The sequence below is a fragment of the Entelurus aequoreus genome, linkage group LG04 (genome assembly GCF_033978785.1).
Source record: "Entelurus aequoreus isolate RoL-2023_Sb linkage group LG04, RoL_Eaeq_v1.1, whole genome shotgun sequence".
Lineage (NCBI taxonomy): Eukaryota > Metazoa > Chordata > Actinopteri > Syngnathiformes > Syngnathidae > Entelurus > Entelurus aequoreus.
Window position 1 is genome coordinate 68,320,399 of NC_084734.1, and position 15,691 is coordinate 68,336,089.

General features: G+C 41.3%; 1 protein-coding gene across 13 annotated transcripts in view; it reads right to left on the minus strand.

Annotated features, from left to right (window-relative positions):
• The window catches only part of tenm2a (teneurin transmembrane protein 2a), a 639,454-nt gene that overhangs the window by 328,172 nt on the left and 295,591 nt on the right, over positions 1 to 15,691 (minus strand). For 2 of the 13 annotated variants that reach the window (XM_062045585.1, XM_062045584.1), the window contains exon 1: positions 1,355 to 1,952. The exons of the other annotated variants lie outside the window; for them this stretch is intronic. In XM_062045585.1, the coding sequence (XP_061901569.1) occupies positions 1,355 to 1,406 (52 nt within the window). In that variant the 5' untranslated portion in view covers positions 1,407 to 1,952. Of the gene's footprint in view, positions 1 to 1,354; positions 1,953 to 15,691 lie in introns of those variants that run through there. 13 annotated transcript variants of the gene reach the window in all.

Here is a 15,691-nt window from a genome sequence, read left to right on the forward strand (position 1 = left end):
CTGCATGCGTGACCCCGTGCACACCTGCTCGTCCAGCATCTGTATGCGTACGCTTCTTATTCGTTTATCGTCATGAACAAGGCTGGCATCCATCTGTCTTGATTTAGATACATTGGTGACTTTTTGATTGTGAGGTAACCCGTTTCGCCAACAGGGACCACCCGTTAAGCAAATCAGGAAGTGAAGTACTGATCTTCCGTCTGTCTTCCTAGAGTGCCCAGTCAGGACCTGCCTAATTAGTCACCATGGAAACCACAGGCTCATTCCTCGGTCATCCATGCCCAACATGTCCTGTTGCAGAGGCAGTGATGAAGGCACATTTGTCCACAATCACTCTAGCAGATGTGTGGATGTTGTTGTGCAAGTGTGCACGTGTGAGACAGGCCTTTATTCACATAATTCGTCAGATCTGAGCGTCTGAGAGGGTTTCTGCCACGCTGTGGGTGTCAGAGAGAATCGCTTGATTAGGCAGAAGAGTTCAAGCCATCACCTCGCGCCAACATTGAAGCACATCAGCTCGTCTGCCGCACACGATATTAGGAAAAATAGCCTCACAGGTATGCACCACCAGTGTCAAATGTAGTGGACAGCTCTGTTTTGTATGACAGGAATGGGGTTTTTTGCCCCGAAATGTGTTACTCAACCACAAATGTCCACTGCAGGAGGTCATGTCAACTTCACAGACTGTTTTTAGCAAACATCATGAGTGCAAAACAAATCAGATGTCGCCGGCACTTTTTAAAAGAAATACACGATAGCATGATAAAATAATTTCCTCTGTCTACAATTAGAAAAAAAGGCAAACAACAAAGAAGTGCCCTTCTGTCTATTGAGTTGCACAAATGCATCAATTCTGTGAAAGCAGCGGTGTACTTTTCATGCCATCAGCTACCTGCCACTCATTATAATTACCATCAACTCAAATGTGATCACCAGAAAGCTGAAGGGCGCAAAAGTGCACTCTCACACACACACACACACACACACACACACACACACACACACACACACACACACACACACACACACACACACACACACACACACACACACACACACACACACACACATTACAAGTATGCACACACATTCACAGATGCCAATCAGAACTCAGAGCGCACATCAAAGCCAAGTTCGATTCTAATGCATGCCGTTTGATCCCCAGCATATACGCGCGCACACACACAATTCTCCCTCACACACTCAAACAAGCTCTTCGGAATCTAAAACACACATTAGTTGAGACTACCTGACAGCAGTATAAGTTGGCCAAGTCACATCCAAGCTCTATTGTTTTTGGGACCCGATCTGCACAATCAGACTACTGGTGACCAAGCGTCTAGAGGGGTCTTACCTGTCTCATGAGAGAGGGTCTTTGTTCGTCCTGTGTTGCCTGAGTGATGCATCGCTCTGCACTTGTATTGTTTTTAGATGAACCCTCTGTACCCTTATGTCCGTCCCTCCACTCCCCTGTTCTCTGGACCCTTTGGAGAGCCCCCTTTCCTATTGCTTCAATGTTTCCTGTACTGTCAAAGTTCCGTCCGCAGGCAGTCTGTCCTTTGGCAGTTCTTCTATTGTCTTCCCTATCTGTCAGTTTTTGGAGAAGCACGGTCCACTTGCCGAGCTCCGACGCGCCGTGCAACAGAGAAGAGGAGCTCTACGGAAACCCGCGGTGGACCATGACACTGAAACACACGTGCGGCTGTTGCACTGCAGAGACGAAACACCGCACAGTCGCACGCCGACACGCTTTCAGGCAAAAACGATGAGCCTGGAGCTCAGTGCTGCTATCCTCCTTTGCTTCTTGTCCTCACTCCTTTTTTATGCTCGATCCCTCACACACCAAGGTCAAGGCAGGAACGGGATGAGGAGACACTAGGAGTGAAAAAGAGAGAGCCTGTGGCAGGCAGAGCAGAAGAAAAGGAGAGATGTGGCTGTGGCTCCATCCTCCATCTGGCCACGGCTGAGACTGAGAGCAGACTCATCGCACACACACACACACACACATACACTCCCACCTCTCTCTCTCTTTCTCCCACCCTCTCTCTCTCTCTTCCTTTCTCCCCCCCATCCAGTGAGATTCAGCGGGAAGACGCTCGATTGTGACGACTAACGAGAGAGAACAGAGAAAGAGGTATACGGGGATGAGAAAACATTAGAGGGAGGTGAGGAGGAGGTGATTATGACGGTGTGGGTGCATTATATGACATACGTGCTTCAGACGGTAAACATTAGCACAGCAGAAAGTCTAAAGGATGGGATTAGTCTGGTTAAGACAGGAAAGGACACAAAAAGTAAAAAAAAAAAAAAGATACAGCAGAATTGAAGCCAATTCAGTATTTGTCAGATTTCACATGGTATACCCATATCCTCCAAATGAGTGTTTTTCAACCACTGTGCCGCGGCACACTAGCGTGCCGTGGGACATTATCTAATTTCACCTATATGGGTTAAAAATATTTTTTGCAAACCAGTAATTATAGTCTGCAAATTATGTGTTGTTGTTGAGTGTCGGTGGTGTTTAGAGCTCGGCATAGTAACCGTGTAATACTCTTCCACATCAGTAGGTGGCAGCTAATTGCTTTGTAGATGTCGGAAACAGCGGGAGGCAGTGTGCAGGTAAACATGTGTCTAATGCTTAATCAAAAAAAAAAAAAAAAAGGTGATTTCTCCTAAGAAAAGGCATTGACGCTTAGAGAAGGCAATGCAGAATTAAACTAAAACTGAAATGGCTACAAAGTAAACAACAACAGAATGCTGGACGACAGCAAAGACTGTGGAGCAAAGACGGCGTCCACAAAGTACATCCGAACATGACATGACAAACAACAATGTCCCAACAAAGAAGGATAAAAACAACTGAAATATTCTTGATTGCTAAAACAAAGTAAATGCGGGAAATATTTCTCAAAGGAAGACATGAAACTGCTGCGGGAAAATACCAAAAAAAGAGAAAAAGCCACCAAAATAGGAGCACAAGACAAGAACTAAAACACTACACACAGGAAAACAGCAAAAAAACTCAAAATAAGTCAGGTCGTGATGTGACAGGTCGTGACAGTACACCTACTTTGAGACAAGAGCTATATTGATGCATGGTTGGTAATGGTTTAAAGTCATATCCAACAATTGCGACAATAAATTGTTACTGTCAACTGAGTTTCGTTTTTTAATGATTTCTGCTGGTGGTGTGCCTCCGGATTTTTTCAACGCAAAAAATGTGCCTTGGCTCAAAAAAGGTTGAAAAACACTGCTCCAAATAACACAAAACAACACGGCAGACAATGTAAACATGACATAAACAAATAGATCAATATGATGTTGCATTAATCCAATCCAATCCAATCCACTTTATTTATATAGCACATTTAAAAGAACAATATAAGTTTCACAAAGTGCTGCACAGAAGTCAAGCCAAACATACTAGAAGAGTCAGTAATATAAAACGTTTAACTATCCATTAAATACATAAAATACATCAGAGACAATGAAATAGACTAAAACCACACAACTCTCATGCTGGTTTAAAAGCCAAAGAGTAAAAATATGTTTTAAGACGTGATTTACAGTAAAAGTCATTAAAGAGGGAGCCGCCCGAATAACAAGAGGGATATTGTTCCAAAGTTTTGGAGCCACAGCAGAAAATGCACGATCACCTCTGTATTTTAAATGGGTTATTGGGACAACAAGAAGAAACTGATCAGCTGACCTCAGAGACCTTGTGGGGGTGTCCATTTTTAAAAGGTCTGACATATGTTGTGGCGCTAATCCGTTAAGAGATTTAAAAACAAACAACAATATCTTAAAATGAATTATAAAATGAACTGGGAGCCAGTGAAGGGATTTTTAAATGGGAGTAATGTATGGGGTAATTAACAGCTTGTTAACAAGTTTAAGGTGCAACACATCATGCTGACAAGTGGAGGTCCTGATGTTGCCCAGCAGAGGGCAGACATATTGCCCCATTTCAGCCAGCATGGTTATAACTTCTTGCTCATTATCATAATTATGACAAAATGTAACAACATATTGAGCAATATTTCTGACTCAACCCTTAATCAGACCCTAAGCATTTGCATAATCCTCAGCAAAACGTAAATAGCCCATACGGTACACCCTGCACGTCAGTGCTGATGAGCCTTTGTGGATAATGAACCATGCGCTGTATATGAAGAATGACGCAGACCTTTATGAGGACAGTGATTGACGACTGAGAGGAACATCAGTCATCCACATTGGACGGTGAGTCTAAAACTGAAGAAATACATCATCCAGTGTGTGCGCGTGTGTGTGTGTGTGTATTGTACCTGCATGTGTAAGCAATTTGAAAAGTTTAAAAAAGTTAGGAAAAAAAACACCAACCTATGTGCCACGACTGCAGAGAGCCATTGTTAGTCTCATTTCGGACCTCCTCATGTTCCATCGCCAGACTTCCTTCTCTGCGGCACCCCGGCGTGCACATAGGTGGCTTGTATGTGTCCGCACGTACGCGCATGTCCTCACATACATATGTGGGGATCAGGACTGCTGTGCACACATCCAGATCTTCCCCCTTGATATACACACTTGCATACACAGGTGTCAACGGCAGATTTACAGCAGAGACAAGGCCAGGGAAGAGGTGCGGAGGGTGTGCGCGTTTGGGGGATTGCGGCTTTGACTTCATCCTAATAAAGCTGTGAGTGGCGCCCAGGTAGACTCAGTGGGGGGCATGGGGGGGATGCTGGATTTTTAGATGAGGTTTACATCAATTTGTCATGATGAAAAGCTCATCCGAGACAGAAACAAATTGCTTTCTTGACAACACCTTGTAGAACTCTATCAGACACACATGCGCACATTTGCTACATGAGCCCTGCACATGCACGTGCATGTCAATGGAGACTGATAGATTTTATTTCAGCGGGGTATTCATCATTGCCCCGGTCATATAGCACTACAATCTTATAAAATAAACCTGTGTGCACTTCAAAGCAGACATTTCTTATCTGTCTCATATCACGTGATGTTTTACAAAAAAAAAAAACATCCATCCATTTTCTACCGCTTATTCCCTTCGGAGTCGCGGGGGGCGCTGGAGCCTATCTCAGCTATTTTAGATTAAAATTATTCAACATATAAATGACCCCACATTAAATGTCATAAAAGTAGCGCAAACACATTTTGTGTGTGTTGTGGGTGCTCCACATGGAGGAAAATCCGGCACACGGGCTGTACATTTGGACTGGTAAAATCCTGGCATGAAAACTTAACAACAAAGACGACTTCAGATCGTTCTCTTTGTTTTACTTTGGCCAAAAATAGAACAAGCACATTCTGAAAATGTACAAATCACAAATAATCCTTTTGACAAAACACTTAAAATTCTGAGGGGAATAAAAAGTGTGCGGTTTGAAAAACACAACGAACTTAGACTTCGTCTCAGACCCCGTTTACCAGAGATGCGCGGATAGGCAATTATTTCATCCGCAACCGCATCACAAAAGTCGTGATCCACCCGAACCAACAATTTATCAAAATCACACCCGCCCGCCGCCCGTCCGTTGTTATATATCTAATACAGACGATGCAAGGCATTAGTGAGGTTAGAAAGCTTTTGCCTGTTAAAGAAAGGAGACTGATCCAATGCAGCAGAGACATTCAATGCGTGCCACGCATTAATATCTCTTGGCCACGCATTAGTGGCTAAGAGATATTAATGCGTGATAATATTATTTATCATTATTATAATTTTATTGTCATTTCCATTAAGAAAGTGTTGACTATTGTTGCCAATGCCCTCAGATCAGGAGTGCGTTCCTCACACTTTGTGTGCGCAGTTGCAGCAAGCTGAACGATGCTTTTAAGAAGTTAAAAAAATGTTTTAGAAAGACTAGGCCTATATTTTCGTTAGGTAAAAAAAAATGTTCTGAATTTATTTCAATGTATATTAACTTGTTAACGTTATAATGCTCAAATAGGGACGAGGTCGGGGTGCACAGTGAAACAGTGAACAATTTTGCGACAAAGATGAACCTTTATTGATTGATCTGCAGCCATGACAAAATATCAGACAATCTCCATTGTCAACGACAGGCAGGAAAATAAAGATAAACACGTAGCCTATGTTGTAGGCATAAGCATAGGCTCATACATTTTTAAGTTGAAATAAAAAAATTAATAAAAAATGTGCCTCATAAGCCTTAGGCTGTCAATCACGCGCACAAACTTAAATTATACAATAACATATGTATGTCATCCCTATTTAAACAAAAATAAATTAAATAAATAATAATAATAAATTACCTGCAACTTATTGGCCAAGGCAAATAGCTGAAGGGGGGAAATCAAACCCATCAGACTGCACTTTATCCTCAAACTTCAATTATAATGAAAATAGACGGTTGCGACAAACAAAGCAGGCTAAATAGCCTTACATTGTAGCCAATCGGAGATGCGCTTCACTTGAAAGTGAGGCCAAATAATTAACACACAGTAGTATATCTCGAATAGAACAAAACCACAATAAACAATGCAATTGCCTTAATTCCTTTGCATTGTAGTGCGCCCAAACAACATGTAACCATCAAAATTATTCAGCTGACCAAACTCAATATAGGTTAGACATGGGCTTATTTGGTATAGCCTAGGTAACGTAGACTAATTTGTTTAACATATCCAACCGTATGTCTACTTACTTTTTTTGTTTGTTAGCATTATGCAGGAATAAAATGGCATCTTCAGTGCCAGGATTCAGGCGAGAGCGTCTGGCCTCTAAAATGCGCCCTGCTGCGCCCTGCTCGTTTTTCGTATGTGGGTAACAACATTTAACTATGTATATATATTTCCGAATTGGATCAACCGCCACCCGCCCGAATCTATTTAGAATCTATTTTTTTCGTCATGTCACCCGCCCGACCCGGGGTTTATCCGCGGACTCCGCGGTTGTGTCCGCAAACCGCGCATCTCTACCGTTTACACTAAGCCAGATAAGGTTATCCAGGGTAAATCACACCTAACCTTATCCGTGTCCACACACAACAATGTCACCGTTTAAGACCACCTCCCCCCCTCCGTCCGCCGGCGCAACGCAACCCAATACGCATGCGCGGAAAATGCGCATGTCATAGTCATCTCCAGTTTTGCTTTGTGTGCAGGTTCTGAAATTTAACTTATCTGAACAATATCCAGTGTTGTGATATTTCACTTAACTGGAATCCAGTGTGCTGTGGGGCCCTATTGTAGTGAATCACACCTGAGACATCATAAATTAATCAAATCTTTATTAGACACGTAAACAATGGGATACATAACATTTTACTTCAATCAATCTAGGGATCTAGATATCTGGTCAGGGCACTCCACACTCTTTTGCCTTCACCTTCATTTTCCATTCGTTTTTGGTGACTTTATATACTCTGGACCTAGACGTTGAGTCCGCGACATACACGGCGGACAATAACTGATACAGTCTGCTTTGCCAGTCCAGAAGCATTCACCGTTTTCATCGACGGCCAGGTAATACAAAGCACACGCTAACTTTTTTATCACATCCACGGTAGCTCGCATTCTCGTTGACTCTCCTTTGACAAATGGACAAAGTTTTTCGCTAAGTAGAGTCACTGCTGACCCGGCCAGACATTCGAAAGTTCTCTTGTCGTCTGAGAAGTGTTGTATCCGAAATAGCTGCAATCGCTTTCTCTTAAGATATTCATGTGTGATTTCCACAAGCGTCTGTACATGTAGAAAAAGGAGACACACGGGCATGTCTGGATGACTCGCCTCTATATTTCCAGTGGTTACTTCCGAGTAATGAAACCGCTTCATTATGAAGCTGGTTGTGGCGCGGTCTTTCTGACGTCACAAAGCTAAGTGCCGGAGATTCAAGAAATAGACGCCGCACTTACCCGTGTAAAAAAATGTCAGAGGAGGGGGACCTTAAACGCTGGTTTAGAGTGGCTGAAACGTTGCTTAGGCTAAATAAATATTTGTTTAAGGGGTTAAACGTCTTAGTGTAGACATGGCCTCAGTGTATCTACAAAGCCGATAAACATGAAGTCACAGCCTATCTGGGATTGAACAAAATAAATAACAAACCCATAGGTGTCAAATACCTAATTTGTCATGTCCAGGTATTAACCCTGTGCTAACTCAACAAACTAGAAACACGGAGGTAGAAACTGTTGAAGATGGTTGAGTTACACTCACTTTTCTCATTTTTGACAGAGACATTTAGTGCCAAAGAACAATGTGTTCGAAGCAGACGACCTAAAACTGCAGGTTTTGCGTTTCATTCGTTCAAGGGGAGGAGCCACAATCATGTGTTACCACAGCTATATGCGCTTTACTGCATACCTCTTGCTTGGCCTCGGTATCAAGCGTTTGCTTGCCTGACAGAGTTGTTATTGCAACACCCAGTGGACACATTTAGATCAGCACTTTCTTTCATTAACCCAGATTGTATACTTAGCAAACTCATCTCGCGGGCCGCATAGAATCTGTTCGAAGGTCTGATCCGGCCCACGGGCCATACGTTTGACACCCCTGCTCAAACTTAAATCACACCCTAACCATTTCATACAGTAGAACCTCGAACAATGAACCCCTCATTGTTCGAACTTATCAATTTATGAACAAAAACATGCTTTGGTGTACGAACCTTGTCTCTGTGTACAAACTTTGCATAAACCCACAGTGTGCCTGCAGCGCAGCCATTTTGTGCCCGACAACAGAGCCGCTGTGGGCGGGCTGATTCCTCTCCGGTGGTCATTCAGTCTGCATAGGAGTGCTGTTGTTAGCTACTGTCCTACTTTGTGTGCTTTTTAAGTATTTGTTTTACCCTTTTACGTCATTATTTCTATAGTTTTGCCAGCTCATTAGGAGTCCAAAGACCAAAGTTCAAACCCCGGCCAAGTCATACCAAAGACTACAAAAATGGGACCCATTTCCTCCCTGCTTGGCACTCAGCATCAAGGGTTGGAATTGGGGGTTAAATCACCAAAATGATTCCTGAGCGCGGCCACATGTGCTGCTCACTGCTCCCCTCACCTCCCAGGGGGTGGAACAAGGGGATGGGTCAAATGCAGAGGGTAATTTCACCACACCTAGTGTGTGTGTGTGTGACTATCAGTGGTACTTTTTAACATTAAGGCCATGTCTACACTAAGTCGTTTAACCCCTTAAACCAAAATTTCCTACAACTAAATGAAGATAAAACTGAGATAATTGTTTTTGGTGCTAAAAAAGAAAAGGTTTAAAGTCGTCCAACAACTTCAATCACTGTCCCTGAAAATCTCAAATAAAGCCAGAAATCTTGGGGTTATTTTAGATTCTGATTTACATTACGACAGTCACATCAAATCAGTAACAAAATCGGCCTACTATCACCTCAAAAATGTAAAAAGACTTAGAGGGCTCATGTCAGCTCAAGACTTTGAAAAACTTGTACATGCCTTTATTACCAGTAGGCTAGACTATTGTAATGGTCTCCTTGCAGGTCTTCCCAAAAAAACTGTCAGGCAGCTACAGCTTGTTCAGAACGCTGCTGCTAGAGTTCTAACAAAGACCAAAAAATGTGAGCACATTACACCAATTCTTAAATCCTTACATTGGCTCCCTGCACATCAGAGAATTGATTTCAAAATCCTCCTGCTCACATATAAATCACTACATGGTCTAGGGCCGAAGTATATCACTGATATGCTCCCACTATATAAGCCCTCTAGATCACTAAGATCTTCTGAGACCAATCCGTTAGCGGTTCCCAGAGTAAACTCGAATCAAGGGAGAGCATCATTCAGTCACAATGCAACAAATAGCTGGAATAAACTTCCCCCAACTCTGACTACTTTTAAAACTACACTGAAGACTTTTATGTTCACCTTAGCTTTCAGCTAAATCTTTTAATCTTTTAACTTTTAACGTCTACACTGTTTTTATTTTTATTGTCTCCATTTTAATTTTGCTTTTATTTTCTTTCATTTCACTTTGTTGTCTGTGAAGCACTTTGAGTCTGCCTTGTGTATGAAAAGCGCTGTACAAATAAAGTTGCCTTGCCTTGCCTTGCCTTGCCTTAAACAAATAATTATTTAGCCTAAGCCTCGTATCAGCCACACTAAACCATCGTTTAAGGTCCCCTTCCTCGGACCAATTTTTACACAGCGAAGAGCGCCGTGTATTTCTTGAATCTCTGGCTCTTAGCTTTGTATGGACTCAATGATTGTTTACAAACAGAGTTCGGAGAGGAAGCGACGCCAGAAAGACCGCACCCACACAGGAAGTGACGTCAGAAAGAACACGTCACAGCCAGCTTCATAATAAAGCGGTTTCGTAACTCAGAGTTAACCACTGGAAATATGAAGGCGAGTCATCCAGACATACCCATGTTTCTCCTTCTTCTACATGAACAGACGCTTGTGGAAAGCATGCATGAATACCTTAAGAGAAAGCGATTGCAGCTATTTGGGATACAACACTTCTCAGACGGCAAGAGAACTTTCCAATGTCCAGGTCAGCTGTGATTCTACTTAGCAAAAAACTTTATCCATTTGTCGAAGGAGAGTCAACGAGAATGCCAACTCCCGTGGATGTGATAAAAAGGTAGCGTGTGTTTTGTACTACGTGGCCGTTGAGGGAAGACTAACTACGGAAAACGGTGAAAGCTTTTGGACTGGCAAAACAGACTGTATCAGTTATTGTCCGCCATGTATGTTTCAGACTCAACGTCTAGCTCCAGAGTATACAAAGTCACCAAAAACGAATGGACAGTGAAGGTGAAGGCAAAAGAGTGAGGAATGTCCTGACTAGACATCTAGATTCCTAGTTTGATTGATGTAAAATGTTCTTTATCACATTGTTTACGTGTCTAATAAAGATTTGATTAATTTATGATGGCTCAGTTGTGATTCACTACAATAGGGCCCCACACCACACTGGATTCCAGTTAATTGAAATACCACAACACTGGATATTGTTCAGATAAGTTAAATTTAAGAACTTGCACACAAAGCAACACTGTAGGTGACTATGACGTGTGCATTTTCCGCGCATGCGTACTAGGTCGCGTTGCGCCGGCGGGCGGAGGGGGCAGGGGGTCTTAAACGGTGGCATGTGTGTGGACATGGATAAGGTTAGGTGGGATTTACCCTGGGTAACCTTATCTGGCTTAGTGTAAACGGGGCCCAAGACAGCAGATAGAAAATACTGTAAAAAGTTTGGCACTTTGAAAATCAGCTAGAGGTTGACCAATATCCTAAAATGGATATATATACATTCAATTCCTAAGAAACTCCCTCAGGGTTTTGTTTTTTTTCTCTTTCATCTGCCTCCGGAACTAAAACATTGAGGAGAAAAGTGAGAGAGAGAGAGAGAGAGTGAGGGAGGGAAGGTGTGCTGTAAGGTGCCCCCTCGGGTTGAACATGGTCATTTGTCATGAGGCTGAAAGCTTAAGAAAAGACTAGTTAACCTTTACAGCTGATCCCCGTGAGAGAGGAATAAAAACAGCAAAGCAAAATGCCTCCTCCTATGCATTTGCAGTACACACACACACACACACACACACACGGTCATTTTCAAACTGCACAATCAATAGAGGTGAAAGCATTGTAGAGGGAGCCACCACCACCCTTCAGATCTCTTCTCCCTCAGAAAAGAAAGCCTGGTTGTCTGCAAGGTCCTTTTTCCTTCCCTCCTTCATCCTCCCCCGTGATCCTCATCCTCCCCGCACCCCAGCCAGAGTAATTAATCACCTTGTGCTAATGAGCTATTAACTAATAACAGAATGACATGCATCTGCCTGTGCATGCACGTGTGTGTCGACGCAAGCGTGTGTGTGTGTGTGTCGCCAGAGTCACCCTCAGCACACTCATGATTAATAAGGTTAAGCTCTTATTAGGGAGGGAGCAGACGCAGTACACCCACAAGCGCCGTATGTATACAATTAAATAACACCAAAATCACATATTTCTTTCATCAGCATGGCAGAGGACGATTGATGTTGGCTTTAAATAACGCCCGAGTTGAGGACAAAAACAAACTAGGGCGCTGAAAAGAATAACCTCGCTAGTTTCATAAATTGAACCATATATTCTCATTATCAACGAGCTGGCACCGTGTACGAATCATATTTCGGCGAGGAGAGAGAAACACTGAATTAATTCAGATCAGACCAACACAATTTAGCTTGAAAAGCACACTCTCAAAAAGAACACAAGTATTTGTCTCCCCTCTCAAATAGTTGTTTTAGTGATTGATTTTATAGACCAAACCACTGTAATAACAACTTCTGCTTATCAAGAGAGAAATTGCTTGTTTTTGAAGGAGGAAATAAACAATAACTGACTTGTCCTCCCCCGACCTTCAAGAATGAATTTAGTAACATGGACACCATGCTCAACTCATTTATGAAAACTGGATTACAAATTCCCCCACAAACCCCACACACGAAGACCTGTGGAACTGTGAAAAATACAATGTAATAAGTTTAGAAAACTATTCATCTCCATGCTGCTGCTCTGCACTTTGCACCTTTGCCATATTGCACGTTGTATTGCACTACAGTAAATACCTCATCCTGAATATAGTCTTGAACACTATCATAGGTTGGTAGCTGTTAGCTCACTGTCTGTCATTTGTTTATCTGTTAAATATCTGTCCTATGTTTAGTCTAATGTTTAGTTTATGCTAGATGTGTGTCAAATCTTGTTTTAATATTGCGCATTGGAGTATGGGAGAAACAACATGTCAGTCTGCTCTGTTACATACTGTTGCATGGTCTGATTGACAATAAAGTTGACTTGACTTGATGGACAGCTCCACAAAGGGTACCTATCTATACAAGACATGACTTTAGACCAGTGAGGGAAAGTCGAGCCAATGGGCCACCAAACGTCTGTATTTTCAAACATCCAAGGTGAAGCCAGCAGCATAACTTGCAATGAAATTAAGGCAAGTTCAAGTCGGTCAAGAACTAGTCAACACAAAACCGCACCTCTTCTATCCAGATGTGTATCAGCAGCATTTTATATGAAGCTTTCCAAACAACTCCACGCACCCACGGTGCAAACTAAAATAACAAGGTCTACAGATCTACTAATATCCAAATAACAAGTGCTAAATAGCATGTGCAAACTATGAAATTGTGTGAACGAGTGGGCATGTTGCAGATGATCTAAACACGTTGTGTACAATTGAAAACAAAGTGATGCAGATCACCCCTTTTACAGTCAATGAGGATGTTGCATGTATGCCGTGTGACACTCATTTCCCGCCACAATTGGGGTATGCTATGGTCCAACCTGTGGCATTTCGTCATGTTGTTGATATGTACCACCTTTATTGTACTGAAGCGAGATCTGTAAAACAGATCCCCTTTTTAGCAAGCTGAGATGGGATGCGCAGCCATAAAATATCAGGCATTATGCATTTTCTTGCGTCTGGAATGATCCATGTGTAAGAAAATGCATATTACCTGATATTTTGTCCTATAGGACAGTGGTCCCCAACCACCGGGGCGCGGCCCGGTACCGGTCCGTGGATCGATTGGTATTGGGCCGCACAAGAAATAAAAATTAATAAAGAAATAAATGAAAAAAATATTATTATTATTTCTTTTTTTTAGTTTTTTTTTATTAAATCAACATAAAAAACACAAGGTACACTTACAATTAGTGCACCAACCCAAAAAATCTCCCTCCCCCAATCACACTCATTCACACAAAAGGGTTGTTTCTTTCTGTTATTAATATTTCTGGTTCTGACATTATCAATATAGATCAATACAGTCTGCAGGGATACAGTCCGTAAGCACATATGATTGTATTTTTTATGACAAAAAAAAAATAAAAAAAAATAAATGGGGGACAGATTTTCAAGCGTTGACCGGTCCGCAGTTACAAAAAGGTTGGGGACCACTGCTATAGGAGATAATATATTTCCCGTATGAAAAAACAGACACAGTTAAAAATACACACAAGCAGACGCCAAAATAAATGAAATTGAATTTGTTTTGATCGGCCCCTTAAAACAATAGGCAGCTACAGTAAAAAAGAATACATTGACATTGCTGGATGGAAAATATGTATAGTATTTTAATTTTTAATGGTATAAATATGCTGACACACACACAATTGTCTGTCGTTGCAGCCAGATTGCACAGACAATCTATACATACTAAATAAAGATGCAAAACAGCGGCTGCATAACACTTTTAGTCTTGATAAATCATATGATTATATTTGTATATTTTCCTCCCAGTATTGTGCAGTCGGATAGTCAGCATATATTAGGCATACTCATGAAGACATACACGCTAAATGGATTGTGCTCTCTATTTTGCTCGTTTAAGAGACAATCGTCTGTGCACAAGCTTAGTAGATCAACTTTGCATGCGCTATCAAGTTTGCACGTGTTTTAATGTATACATACCTTTAGTAGATCAGGCCCCATGTCAATACACACGTGACAAACACCCCTACCCACTGCACCAGGCGGGCATACAAATAAATGTATTTGCAGGACACACACCAAAATTACATCCATATCTTACCACCAAAAAAAGCATGCTTGGTAGCTGGCGGGACACTCTCTCCCCACATGTTGCCCTGTTTGTCGCATTTCTGCAGTGTTTTTGGCTGATTTCAAAACATGTCGAGGTCATGAAGAAGGTAAGATGGTCACAAACTTAGAAAAACATAGAGCATGGCTCAAAAAAGTTGATACAAGTCTATATACAAAAGATAAAATGGATAAGATTCTGCCCTCGGCTATTAATTTCCAAAGAAAATTTATTTACAAGAAGACTTTGATTTAGGGCTGCAACTAACGATTAATTGGATAATCGATTCATCTGTCAATTTTTACTTCGATGAATCGATTAATAATCGGATAAAAGAGACAAACTACATTTCTATCCTTTCCAGTATTTTATTGAAAAAAAAAACAGCATGTTGGCACCATACTTATTTTGATTATTGTTTCACAGCTGTTTGTACATGTTGCAGTTTATAAATAAAGGTTTATAAAAAAATAAATAAAATACAATTTTAAAAATATTTAAAAAAAAAAAAAAATATATATATATATATATTGCCTCTGCGCATGCGCATAGCATAGATCCAACGAATCGATGACTAAATTAATCACCAACTATTTTTATAATCGATTTTAATCGATTTAATCGATTAGTTGTTGCAGCCCGACTTTGATCTAATACTCAGAAGTAGGGTTGTACGGTATTCTGGTATTAGTATAGTACCGCGATACTAATGAATCAAAACTATACCGCCTCTGAAAAGTAAGTTTCTTACAAGTATCATCCTTGCTGGATGAGGAATATCTAAACATGCTTCACTACATACCGTAGCTCACCGGCGTCAAAATGTAAACAAACGCCATTGGTGGATCTACACCTGACATCCACTGCAATGATACCAAGTACAGTAGCGTATCAAGTCGATACTACTATGATTACGTCGATATTTCATTTTCTTTCGTTTTTTTTACATTTATATTATGTTTATAAACTCAGGAAATATGTCCCTGGACACATGAGGACTTTGAATATGACCAATGCATGATCCTGTAACTACTTGGTATCGGATTGATACCCAAATTTGTGGTATCATCCAAAACTAATGTAAAGTATCAAACAACAGAAGAATAAATGATTATTACATTTTAACAGAAGTGTAGATAGAACATGTTAAAAGAGAAA